The 13443-nt window shown below is 42.8% G+C and overlaps 1 protein-coding gene across 2 annotated transcripts in view; it reads right to left on the bottom strand.

Moving 5' to 3' along the window:
- ADAMTS19 (ADAM metallopeptidase with thrombospondin type 1 motif 19) overlaps positions 1–13137 on the bottom strand; it is a 310136-nt gene extending 296999 nt beyond the window's left edge. The window contains exons 1-2 of one of the 2 annotated variants that reach the window (XR_002097331.1): positions 12550–13137; positions 10862–11472 (exon numbers count right to left, since the gene is read on the bottom strand). Coding sequence is in view for 1 of the 2 variants with exons in the window: in XM_019517287.1 (XP_019372832.1) it covers positions 10862–11472; positions 12550–12634 (696 nt within the window). In the remaining variant the exon portion in view is untranslated. The remainder of the gene's footprint in view (positions 1–10861; positions 11473–12549) is intronic. The other variant, XM_019517287.1, reaches the window with a different exon arrangement.
- Between the last annotated feature and the right edge of the window lie 306 nt (positions 13138–13443).

Raw genomic sequence — 13443 nt, 5'->3', positions numbered from 1 at the left:
TGTGCCCTAGTTGCCAAGAAGGCTAATGGCATCTTGGGCTGCATTGGTAGGTGTGCTGCCAGCAGGTCCAAGGCAGTAATTATTCCCTTCTATTTAGCACTGTTGAGGCCACGTCTGGAGTACTGTGTTCAGTTTTGAAGCCCCCACTACAAAAACAATGTGGACAAATTGGAGAGAATCCAGCAGAGGGCAACAAAAATGGTGAGGGGCTGGGGGACATGACTTATGAGGAAAGAATGGGGGAACTAGGCTTAGATAGTCTAGAGAAGAGGAGACTAAGAGGAGACTTAATAGCAGTCTTCAATAACCCGAAGGGCGGTTCAAAAGAGGATGGCGCCAGGCTATTCTCAGTAGTGTTAGATGACAGAACAAGAAGCATCCATCTTAAGTTGCAGGAGGGAAGTCTAGGTTAGATATTAGGAAGAATTTTCTCACTAGGAGGGTGAGAAACACTGGAACAGGTTACCCAGAAAGGTGGTGAAAGATCCATCTTTGGGGGTTTTCAAAACCCAGCTAGACAAAGCTTTGGCTGAGATGATCTAGTTGGGGATGGTCCTGCTTTGAAGAGGGAGTTGAACTAGATGACTTCCTGAGGTCCCTTCCAACCCTAACTTTCTATGATTCTATGACTCGATTAATCAAGTCTGCTTCAATGCACTGTAACTGGAGCAAGCATCATGCACATCAACAAGTACCCAAAGTGCCATTCTTCAAGTCACCCTTGCTTCTCCCATATTTTCTGGACCATCATGGGTACAATAACACTCAATTTTAATATGCCGACCTTAATATGTCTTTAATATCTGCTCTTTTACTGTGTTTACTAAAAATGTAAGATGCCTTTAAAACCAATTAAAACTAGAATTTTTGCTTCTGACACAAACTGTACATTTTGATGATTAGTGTCCATATAAAGTGTTGGTTGCTTACTCAGCTGCATAACAGAGAAATACATATTTGCTTAGCTACATAATAGTGTCAGTCCCAATTTGTTACCTGTTGCTTACTTCATCTGTTGTTTATTTTGTTATCTATCCATCCATCCATCTGTTTATCATCTTACTTTATAATCTTTTGTTATTTATTGCTTAATTTGTAATAAACATCAATTACCTGCATAGAGATTAAGTACAATTATGTACTTGATGACCAGGGATCCCAGAAATCCATTTGCCACAGAAAAACATGGAAAAATGTGCAATTTGAGTTTTTACAGAGAACCTTTAGAATCACCAGGAAAAAAAATAAACACTTAGTGGGCGCACCTATGTGAGTGCCTGACTGCACAGTTGTTACTGTGCTGTCATTTAGTACTTGCTTTGGCTCATCACTATAGTGATGTAGCATCTCATGTAGACACACCCACTGAGCAGTTCTTCTGGCCACTAAAGCAGCCAGTTGTGGGGGGAGAAGCCAACACACATGGAAGCAACCAAGATGACAGCCCTCCCCAGCCTCCCTCCACTTCTGATTGGCCAAAAGGACTGCCTGTTATGAGGCCCTGCCCCTCTCTGCCAATCAGCAGAAAGGAATGGGGCCACATGAACAGCAGACCTCTTAGCCAATCAGTGGTGAGGGGTGAGGCTGTGAATAGGGCCCCATGACCGGAATGAGGATTTTAATGGGGTTTTTTAATCAGAGAATTTGGGGACTTTTTAGTACAGAAAACTAGGATCTCTGTTGATGACCCTGACTAGGAACCTTCAGATTTAAAGCCAGTCCCGTCTTGTCCTGTCAATTCCAAGGCTACTCTTAATGCCCCAAGGCCTTTGAAAAACACGGTAAGGAGTATTAGTGAAGCATGCAAAGCTTAGCACACACTTTTCATCTAGTCGATGAGCATTGTTTACACTAAGTTCCAGCAGGTATAAAAGCCAGGTAAGTGAATAGCCTTTTTTCAATCCTTTTTTCCAAAGTTATGAACTTAAATGAAGTACACTGTAAATTTGTTACCATCAGAAGTTACTGTCAGAATGGAATGAGCTAACTAGGGTGTTATTTCCTACTTGTCTTGCTGTCAGAAATTACTAAAATCCACTCTTTATTTGCTACTCACTATAAGATTCTCAAAAGCTGGCAATTTTATGGAGTGTGACCCATAGATATACATGAAACAGCTAAAGTAAATCTGCAGCTACTTGCTCATACAACTACTGATCAGGATTTGAAATACTTTCATTGGGTAACACAATGAGGGCTAAAACAGGACAGAGAGCTAACTTACATTTATTTTACATAGGGCTGGTACTTGTTTAGGTCCTAGGTAAGTACACCCTAATGCTGTTTCCAATCATTTCAGTGGAAGCATTCTCATTGATTTCAATGAGGAAATGAATTAAGCTTTTAATTCTCCAAAATATCCCTCTCATTAGCCTGGCACTCCATGCATGTTCTATGAGGCATTCTTGAGGGCAGCACTCCAATCAACAGCATGACTGCACAGGTAATTATCAGCTATCTCCAACTCTCTTTCAATGCACTTTTACTCTTAGCTGTGTTGTCTGACAGCATGCACCATAATCCTCTTTATCTGCAGCTTCTCAGGGGAAAGGCACCTCCATTCTTTCCCCACACAAAGGTAGTCTATTTATTTGGACAAACAACTAAAAAAAAAAAATACCAATCCACCCTCCATTTAGTCCTTGATTAGCACCTAAAATGTCTACTCCTAAACGTTCCAAACATAGTAGCAATTGAAAAGAATTGTGTGCTAGGTATGTACTAGAATGTAGAACTATAGGCAGGCCATACTAACAGCTGCAGAGTATCTCTTCCGGAGAACTTTGAACTTGTGCTGACTTCCAGATCACCATCAGGAAGGAAGACAGCAGTACAAATCCATACACATCTGACTAAAATGTGCATTACATAGTTGTAGTAGTGGAATCATGTATTAGATTTTTATTTATATTAGGTCAAAGTCAAAGGCTTGCCCAAACCTAGCAGCCAATTGGGTTAATGTCATTAAGGCAAATCAGTTTCTGTAGCCATCAAGGAGCAACATGGTTAGCACTATGCTTGCCTGCCTTTGACTCTCAAGCTTTAGGGCATCTTTACATGTGCTCCAGGGGTAGGTGGGGAGGGCGCTTTACTTGCAGCGGCTCCAAGAATTACTCTTATTAAAACGCCTGCAAATTCTCATGTCTTCAGCATTCCACGCTTCAAAATGGCAGTGGACACACCTGAAATAAAACTTGTTCAACGAGCTTTAGTTAAAGTGTCCCCACTGTCATTTTGAAGCACAGGGATATTGAATCCATGAGATGCAGAGGTTGCTGGAGTACACTAATTAGCATGCTCCAGCAGACTCAATTAATCGAGTCTGCTCTAACATGCTGTAATTACAAGCACATCAGAGCAGCACCCTGCATATCTACAGGCACCCTTAATGACAAGATATTCATTTACAGTCACGTTGAGGAAGGCCAGGAGCCATGTAGCTTTGAGCTGCCTAAAAAGCACTTCATTTAGTTTCAGGTGTTAATGTATGGACAATCCAGGTTTTAAGAGCAACCAGAGTGGCCCAAACTTACCATGTAACAAGGCCCTCATATATCTAACTATAAATATGTCTCTTACATAACTAGGTGCTCACAGCATGCCTATACTAATGACAAAAGTGTGACTACATCTCATTTAGACATCCTGAAGCTAGCTTTAAATTAGCTAGCCTGGGTTCCAGGTAATATGGTAGCCAAAGCAGCATGGGTTTCAGCACCGACAGCAAATCTCAGGAACCTGGAGAATTATTCAGGCAGATAACTAACACTAAGTTCCTTGCTGCCACAGGTACACTGCTATCAGTTTAAAGCAAGCCAATTTAAAGCACACTTGAATAGGTCTGAAAATCTGCAATCGTGGTTTTGGTTTCAGTGTAAACACACCGTAAGTCTCACTAATATCACTAGGACTTAGGCTGGTTAAGTCATGTTGCAATGCAAATCAAAATACTAGGTCAGTTCAGGGCTTTATAATTTTTTACCCAAGGCTTAATTTTTATTTTCTGTGAAGATTCTGTATCGTCTATAAATATAATTCAAGTAGGAACCTTTCCCATTACCTGTTCCACTTTGAGGTACATACATTCATGACCCCATCCCTTCTCTAGGCCTCTTATCTAGGCTTCTACAAACTCAGTTAAAGGTCTAAGTCCTTCTAAACTATATTTGAAGTGAGATAGCCTTACTATGTCCTGTCCTGGCAAAACAAAGGAGATTCACTAGAAAAAGTAGTATCTAAAGAATAGAATGAATGATGGAAGCTTTGGCATCAGAGGAGGGAACTTAAGATCAAGAAGTGAATTTGGTAAATGGAGAGAGGTAGTCAGCCATTTTAGTTTAAAGTCAGCCAGAAAATACAGTAGAGGTGCATCTTCTAGACTGATTCAGATATGCATTAGCTTTTGTGAATGAACAGCTTACTTCACCAGATGCTAGAAAAGGACATGAAGAGAGCAGGCTACCAAATAGGAGTAGTGATGGAAGAACTACAGATACAGTAAAAGCTGTGTTATCTTGCACTTGCCATCTCCAATGTTCTATTAACCGGCATCTGTCATCTTACGTACCAGCCTGCCAATCAACATGGCAAAAGCGAAACTGGAAGTCCCTCAGTGGCACTTCCGGTTTCACCACCATGAGCCAAGTCCCACTTCTTCCTCGTGGACCACGACCCAGGGCAAAGCAGCCTGCGCAGGGCCCCACTCCCTGTCCCCCGGCACACTGATGCCAGAGAGTGAAAGCCCTGGGATGCCGTCCAGGCTGGAGATAAGTATAACTCTCAGATAATAGGCATATTTGATTAACCAGCACCCCCCATTTCCCATGGATGCCAGATAACAGAGCATTTACTGTAGTAGGTTAAATGACTTAGCTGTCCATACCCGACCGTGAGTTTTTGGCAGGGGAGAGAGAGGGTGTTGATTCATTCCTCTTCTTTCTTTTCATTTCTGATAGGATTAGCAGTCTAGCAACCTTAACTCAAAGTTCATAATGGCTGTGTGGGAGGAAATACATACACAAGGGGTGCATCTACATGAGACGCTAGTTGTGCAGTAGCATGCAGGGCAAAAACCATGCTAAAATACTATTGCACAGTAATATTAGCCTACTGAGCAGTTAGCGTTACTAAAAAGTCATGCGCTGGCACTACTGCACAGTAGCACCAGTTACTGCACACTGATTTAGTACTTGGTTATACAAGCACTAAACTTAATGTGCAGTAACTACAGCACATTAATGAACATGTAGACACACCTAAGTACATCCAAACGAAGAAAACACATTATAACTAAACTCGCTTTATAATATTTCTGAGGTGAATTGTAATGTATTTAAAAATAGAAAGTGTCATCTGAAATATTTCCCGATTATTTTCGGTAGCATAAAGCAGAGGATATAGCACAGGAATGGCAATATTTATACAGTATTTATGCAAGTGAAGGAACTTGGGGGAAAAAAAAGAAAAATTACTCACATATTTAAAAGGCATATGTATTGACTAATAAAGAATAAGGTGTAACTTCAGAATTGTTAAGATAATGTCAATATTGTGCTGTGCCAATTTTAATTATGGGCCCAATTTAGCAACACTTACAAGACGACTTACTACTTCTGTAAACAGTCTAATTACAAACTCAGTTAACTCATATGAGTAAGTTTTGCAAGATCAAACACCATTTCACTTAAAACCTGAAAAAATAATTTACAGCTGAGTGGCATTTATCTGAACATAACATATGATCTGAGTATGTGCATGCTTAGTCTATATGTATGTTCAAAAGTAAACTGATATTCCTGTGAAAAGTCCAGTTGTTATGAAAACTACTGAAGTAGCTCCTAGAACTTTGCTGGATATTTAAATGATGAATGATCAGTTCACAGATTGAAAAAGGCAGCACCTTTCGCAAATATGAGCTATAATACATATTACTTTTGACCAGGATACAAATTACAGGAATAATAAAACAGGTTGTATTGGTGGGAGAGTGGCACTCAACATCAAAGATTGAATTGAATCAAATAGCGTAGATTTTATAAGCCATAAGATAAGACCATAGAATCTCTGTGGATAGAAATTACGTTTCAACAGAAAAAAAGAGTATGTCTGGATATATACTATCGAGCCCCAGATCTGGACAGCAGCAAGACAGACTTGATAATGGAGGCTACAAAAGCAGAAAACACAGTAATAATGGGCAACTTCAATTATCCACAAATACACTAAATCTAACATCAGGCCAGGATGCAGAAACCATTATTTTGTCATCACAAAAACTGCTTTCTGGAACAATTAATCCTGAAGCCTACAAGGGGAAAGGCTATTTCTGACCTAGTCCTAAGTAGTGCCCAGGACCTGGTTCAAAAGGTAAGTGTGTTACTGAGCTGCTCTGCAATAGTGACCAAAATGCAATTGGATTTGACATTCATATAGGAGAGGAGATAAAAAAAGAAAAATCTACAATAGTGGCCATTAGAGCTGTGCAAAATTTGGGCAGCCATTTCATTTCAGAGGCGTTTCGGCCCTTTTCAGTGCCCAAAACACCGAATCCGAAACAAAACGGAAGGCTCCGAATCTAAATTAAACCATCCAAAATGTTTCGGATGTTTCGGAGGTGTTCCCTGGGAATAATCTAGCACAGCCCTGCAGCCCTCCTTTTAAAGTGCCAAGAGGCTGTGGCAAGGTGGAGGAGAGGGCCGGGCAGGGCAGCCATGGGGCTTCTCCTGTGGCTCCCCCCACAGGGGCAGAGGCAGGCACAGCCAGAGGAGCAGCGGGAGAACATGCAGCCACCCAGCTGTGCCTGCCTCTCCCCAGCCAATCTGAATCTCTGAGTCATTGCCAAAACTCTGAAACAAGTTCAGCCAAACTGAAATGGAACAATGAGCCAAAACACCAAAACAAATCACTGTCCTCCAAAACGGCCGAATCCTAAACCGAAACGAAACACAGCAGTTTTGCACAGCCCTAGTGGCCATTCATTTTAAAAAGGGAGATATACCAAAATAAGGAATTAGTTAGATGGAAGTTAAAAAGGACCTCTAAGGAGGTGACGAACTTACAAGCAGCATGGGAACTGCTTAAGAACACCATATTGAATTAACAGAGAAAATGTGTATCGCAAATGAAAAAAAATATGGAAAGTAGACCAAAAGAAAGCCATCATGTTTTAATGGCAGAGTTGCAGAGTCAATCAATAGAAAGAAAAGCATCTCTTAAAAGGTGGAAAACAAATCCTAATGTGGAAAACAAAAAAGAGCAGAAATTCTGGCAAATCAAATGTAAAACCATAAGACAAGCTAAGAAAGAATATGAGGAGAAACTTGCTAGAGATCTAAAAGGTTACAGTAAGAAAATCTTTAAGTATATTAGAAGCCAAAGGCCTGCCAGAGAGTCAGCTGGACCTTTGGATGAGCAGAGTCTAAAAGGGGTGCTAAAGGATGACAGGGCCATTTCAAAGAAACTAAATGCATTCTTTGCATCTGTCTTTACTGTGTGAGATGTTAGGGAGATTCCCTCACCAGATCCACTCCTCTCTAAGGACAAGTCGGTGGAGCTGATCCAAACTGAGATTTCAGTAGGTGAGGTCATAGAGAAAACTGGTAAACTAAACAGCAGCAACTCACCAGGACCTGATGGCATTCACTTTAAGGTCCTGAAGGAGCTCAGATCAGAAATTGCAGAACTTCTAACTATAATCTGCAACTTATCACTAAAAACAGGTTTGGTACCAAAGGACTGGAAGTTTGCCAATGTAACGCCCATATTTTAAAAAGGCTCTAGAGAGGACCCATGGAACTGCAGGGTGGTGATCTTAACTTCTGTTCCTGGAAAACTGATAGAAACAATAATAAGAAAAAGAACTGTTCAGCACGTGGATGAACAAGACTAGCTGGGGAGGAGTCAGCATGGTTTTGTCAAAGGGAAATCATGCCTTACCCAGTTATTTGGGGGTGTCAATAAGCAGGTGGTCAGGGTGATCCAAATGACACACTGTATCTGAACTTCCAAGAAAAGCTTTTGACCAAGTCCCCCTTCAGAAGTTCTTAAAGAAGTCAGGTAGTCACAGGATTACACGGAAGTTCTATTTCTGGATTAGAAATTAGTTTAAAGATAGAAAACAAGGGGTGAATATAAATGGTCAGTTTTCAGCATGGAAAGATGTAAATAGTGGGATCCCCCAGGGATCTGTGTTGGGACTAGCATTGTCTAACATATTCATAAATGATGCAGAAAAGGGGGTGGGTACTGAAGAGGCCAAATCTGCAGATGAGGAAAAATTATTCAAAGTGTAAAGATTAAGGCAGACTGAGAGGAACTACAGGATCTGACACTATTGAGTCAATGGGAAACTAAATGGCAGGTTACATTCAGTGTAGGTAAGTGATGAGCATGGGAAAAATAACCCAAACTATACCTACACTATGATGGGTTCCACATTAGCTGTTACAACACAGGGAAGAGATCTGGAGTCACTGCAGAGAGTTTGCTAAAAACATCAGCTCAGCTGTCAAAAAAGGCAAACAAAATGTTAAGAATTATTAAGAAGGGAATTGTAAACTAAACAAAAAGCATTATTATGCCCCTTTATAAATCCATGGTGCATCTACACCTTAAGTAGTGTGCCCAGTTTTGGCCCCCACACTTCAAAAAGGATACAGAAGAACTAGAGATGGTATCAACAACAGCAACAAGGATCATTACTGGTAGAGAGGGGCTTCCATATGAGGGAAGACCAGAGAGGCTAGGCCCATTCAGTTGAGGGAAGACACGATAAGGGTTTACAAATATGGTAAAGAGAAAGTAAATGGGAATTTATTATTTACTATTTCTCATAACAGAAGAACTATGGGTCATAAAGGGAGCTATTAGGTAGTAAGTTTAAAAGTAACAAAAGGATGTTCTTTTTCACACAGCTTGTAAAGTGTGGAACTCATTGCCACAAGATATTGTGGAAGTTCACAATTTAACTAGATTTTAAAAGGGATTGGACAAATTACTAGAAGAAAGGTATATCTGTAGCTCTTAAGCATGGTAATTAGGGGTACAACCTCTGAATCAAAACTTCCTACACTTTAAATGCTGGAGGCTGCAAGTGAGAGAGGAACAGTGGAAAAACCCCGGTCATACCCTGCTCACGGTACCTTTCAGCATCCACTGTCTACCACTGTGTGAAATAGGATATTGAGCAAGAAGGACCTATGATCTGACCTAATAAAAGACAATTGTTATGTTCTTGTGTTCAGTCATGCACCTTTATTCACCTATCACCTAATTTCTTTGATGAGCTTCTCAGTCCTATGTTGCGCACATTTGCACATATGCATTATTAGAGAGAAGTAAAATAGCATCAAGAGCAAAAATAGTATAAACCAAATAACCTCCTCAGAGTATTAAAAAGCTACTGATAGATTTCAGACCACCCTCAATTGACTCAAGTATTTTTCTTACCAATTAATTCTGCTACTATGCTTTGGAAAATCTGACAAAACATCAATAATTAGATGCCAGCCACTACCACTGAGAGCTGTGTGAAACTTGGCGATTTCACCTTGCAGGAGTGTAGACAAATATTGTGTTTGGTATTAATCCACAAGCATTCCCTCCCCTACCAGTTTTAGTATAAGCTTTGGGTTTGAATAAATCCAAACAAGAAAAGGAAAATTAAGTCAGTATCTCTACATTTTACATTCTTTCCCATAATAACCACACAAAACTGCTAATTTCGCGCAAAAGTTATGTAAACCTTAAGTAATCTATCCTGGCCTGAGTCCGATGTTCAATTTTGGAATGAAACCAAGTAAGCCTTGTATAGTTAGTATAGACCAACACCTATCTAGCCACAAAAAACCAAGGTGCACAGGGTGAGTGTTGCTAGCTGTTTTCATCACCATCTCTACTCTTATTTTACATTTTGTGAAGTCCTACAAGAGTGTATACTTATAGTGCTATATAAAAACCCAATATGAATAAGACTAATTGCCTTTGTTTTAAACCCTGCCAAGATTTTATATCATTTTAGCTGCCTGTTCTGCTTCCATCCACTACTAAGTATCCTGGGATTCCAGTTCATTATGATACACCATTGCTTCTGTGGGCCCAATTCTGATCTCATGCTCGTGTAAATCAGAAGTAACTTAAGGGAAGTTGCCCCAGGTATCACTTAAGACTCCATTGTCCCTAGAGTAAAAAAAAACAAACCAAAACACCGAAATGTTGAGTTGTATTAGCATTTCAACTGCAAACATATTCAATTTGTAATTTTATGAAAGAAAATTTAAAAAAAAGAAAGTCACTCTTTGACTCCATACAACTAGGTATGAGGGGGGAGGAGACAGGAGGATGAATGAGGTAAAAGAAAGATGAGGAGATGGTAAAGACATTGGGTTAAGCTATGGAAGAGGTAGAAAATGCAGATGTGAAAGAGAATGTGGAAGTGGAAGGAGGAAAAAGGATCAGATGATTATAAATGGAACTACAGAAGGAAATGGAGATACTGAGGATAGGAAGATGGGGAGGACAAGAGGACTGAGAAGGAAGTGGGAAAAGAAGACAATCCAAACAGAGATGGGACTTGGATGGAGCAGGACTGGGACTGGGTAACAGAATATACATAAAGTTGGGTAAAGCTAGAGAAAGTAATGAGCAGGAAAAAGACAGGGATAGGACTGTTCAGAAGGTGTGGATGGGATTTGGGATTAGGAATGAGGGTAGTATGAGAGGCTTGGAAGGCAGGGATTGGGAGGGAAGGGATAGGTAAGAAAAGATTGTAGGAAATGGGATGGAACTGGGAGGAAGGACAAGATGATCATGAAGCTAGAATGGAGGCGAGAGAGATTCTGCTTGAAGGGAGCATCTGCCTTACCAATCCACCACAAGTACTGAAAGATGCGAAGGAGCCAGGGTAGTGAAGCACAGCACCACTGTAGTAACAGGCTCTCTCAGGCTGAGATTGCGCAGCACCTGGAGGATTTTTCCCCTCGCCCCTGAGACGCTCCTCTACTGCAAAGCCAGGGGCCAGGAAGCGGCTGTCCCTCTTAAGCAGCAGGTAGAACTCCCGGGCAAAGGCCGGGATTCTCAGCAGCACCTCATCCCCATCCTCTGAAGGAGGAGGTGGAGGTGGGGAAGGTGGTGGGGGTAGCTGAGAAGTAGCACCAGATCCTTGAGGAAGTGGAGACCAGTGATAGAACTCCTGAGACTCATACTCATCTTCTGTGTCCTCCTCCTCCGCTGCCTCTCCAGCCGGCTGTGGCTGCCTGTCTACTGAAGAGGAGACTGAACGAACCTCACGGGAGCTGCCTGCCACTGGACTAGCGGTGGTGGGAGCATTGCTCGTGCTGCTTTTATTCCCACAGTTGGGATCAGTACTGCAGCTGCCTCCTCCACCACTGCCTCCAGCCGGTTCCTGCTGGCCCCTGCTCCACAGTGCTGGGAAGACAATCTCCCATTCCTCAGAGTCTCCTGAAGCATGCAGACCTGTAGGAAGGCCAGGCTGTGATTAAACGATATAGGCAAAGGCACATCTACACAACCTCACAAAAATCACAGTATAGGCCACCACACACAATTCAGACTTGGTGGCACTGACAGTCAGTGCTCCCTACTGCCAAACCCATCATACAAAACATACCAAATTTGCATTCCCCTCCCTATACGGTGTGACATGTAGTCAGTCACTAGGTTTTCATATGTGCTGTTGAGGAATCCCAGACAGGATGCCGTTCTTGGTAAGCACTGGAGACAGAGCTGGAAACTGAGCTGCATGGAAGCTGTGTGTGTATTCCTATCTGTCATCATACTTGTTTCTTTAGTAAATGCCTCCTATTTAACGCCAGGCTTAGACCAAAAAAAATCATTTATGCAAAAACATGACAAAACTTTTTCAAAGACATTTCATTCGGGAGGTGGTCATAAAAGCTGGTTGACATTGCAGTGAAAAAAAATGGACAAAATTCATGAAAATGGTGTTGCCATCAGCCCTTTTTAAGACTGCCTGTGCTATCATAGTATACATATTATTACAGTGCGGCTAAACACACATCCCTGAGCCACACGTGCGCATGTGCACACACACCAAAACAAAACCTCTATCAAGATCACATTCAGAGCATATTCATGCAAAGTATGTCTGTGTGTAATGTAGAAGCTGTCATACGTTTCCCCAAGTACTTTATGGAGTGACATTTCTAGTCAAGCCGGTGGGTCCACAGCTGGGTAACGTACATACAAATCATAGAGAGATGGTTATTCACAACTAGTGGACAGCCACACAACACGGCTAGGTCATTTAGAAATAAGAAAATATAGGATACAGTCATAAGCACAGAAGGAACAAGATGTAATACAAGAAGCCCTGCACAGCTGAGAATCACTCCTTGTCCTTTTTATATATGCTTGATCCATCCGTGAACAGATGTAGGGGCTAGCAGCATAGTAAGGCTAGCGTGAGCAGAGGAGAGAAAGCACCAAGGACATGCTGGACCACTGATATCCCCACCCCACCCCCCTTGTAATGAGGGGAAATGCACAGACATGAGAGAAGGATAAATTTACCTGAAATTATTCCACTTGACAGGAAACACAGCTGATAAAAAATGCAGCAAATGTGGCTCAGTCGCATCCCTGTTTTCTTCTCCATCCACTTCACTGGCCTGAAACCCACGCGGAAGGAGCAGGCGACTTGGCAGGGCTGTGTGGCTCCGGTCCTGGTTTGTAATGAGCTGCTGCTGCTGTTCCCAGTCCTAAATGGCTGGTGCACTGAATCGCACAAGGTCTTTGGAGGGCGGTGTGTGGCTCAGCTGCCTCTTCCCAGGGTGTGGGTCCGAGGTTGTGGGAGGCAGGGAAGGGAGGGGAGGGGAGCGGAGCGGCAGGAAAGCTTGCAGCAGCTCCCTGCCGGGTGGCAGGAGGAGTCTGCCTGCTGCTTTACAGTGGGGCCGGAGCCCAGCGGAGCAAAACCACTTCCAAGGAATGGGCAGAGCAAATGCTGTGTCCTAGAGGGGCGAGAGGGAGCAGCAGAAGCAGGAGCAGAGGCTGCCTGGAGAGCGCAGAGTGGGAGGGAGGGAGCGAGCGAGCTGTAGTATCTGTGCGCCCAGAGCGCGTGTAACAGTCCGGGCGCAGCAGCCGGGGCAGCGGCAGCTGAGGGACGCGCAGCGGGGAGGCGCGCGCGCGGTGGCGGCAGCATGTGCCCGGCTCAGCCCCGCAAGGCCCGCAGCTCGCGCCCGATTGGTCGCCGCGCCCGCCACGATTTGCATGGCCGGGCCCAGAGGTGCGGGCAGGTAGAGCGCGGCCTCCAACTGCCCCCCGCTCCCAGGGCCGGGTCGGGCGGCTGCTGACAATGCAGCAAAGTATGTCTGTCTTTTTTTTTTTTTTTTTGCAAACTTTGGTTTGAGTTTCGATTTTGAAGGCGAAGAGCGGGAAGATCCTGGAAGGAGGCAGGTCGCGCTCCTG

The sequence above is a fragment of the Gavialis gangeticus genome, unplaced genomic scaffold, assembly GCF_001723915.1.
Source record: "Gavialis gangeticus isolate Ggan-Ray unplaced genomic scaffold, GavGan_comp1, whole genome shotgun sequence".
NCBI lineage: Eukaryota > Metazoa > Chordata > Crocodylia > Gavialidae > Gavialis > Gavialis gangeticus.
The sequence above is the reverse complement of the archived record's forward strand: the minus strand, read 5'-3'. Positions and strand labels throughout refer to the sequence as shown.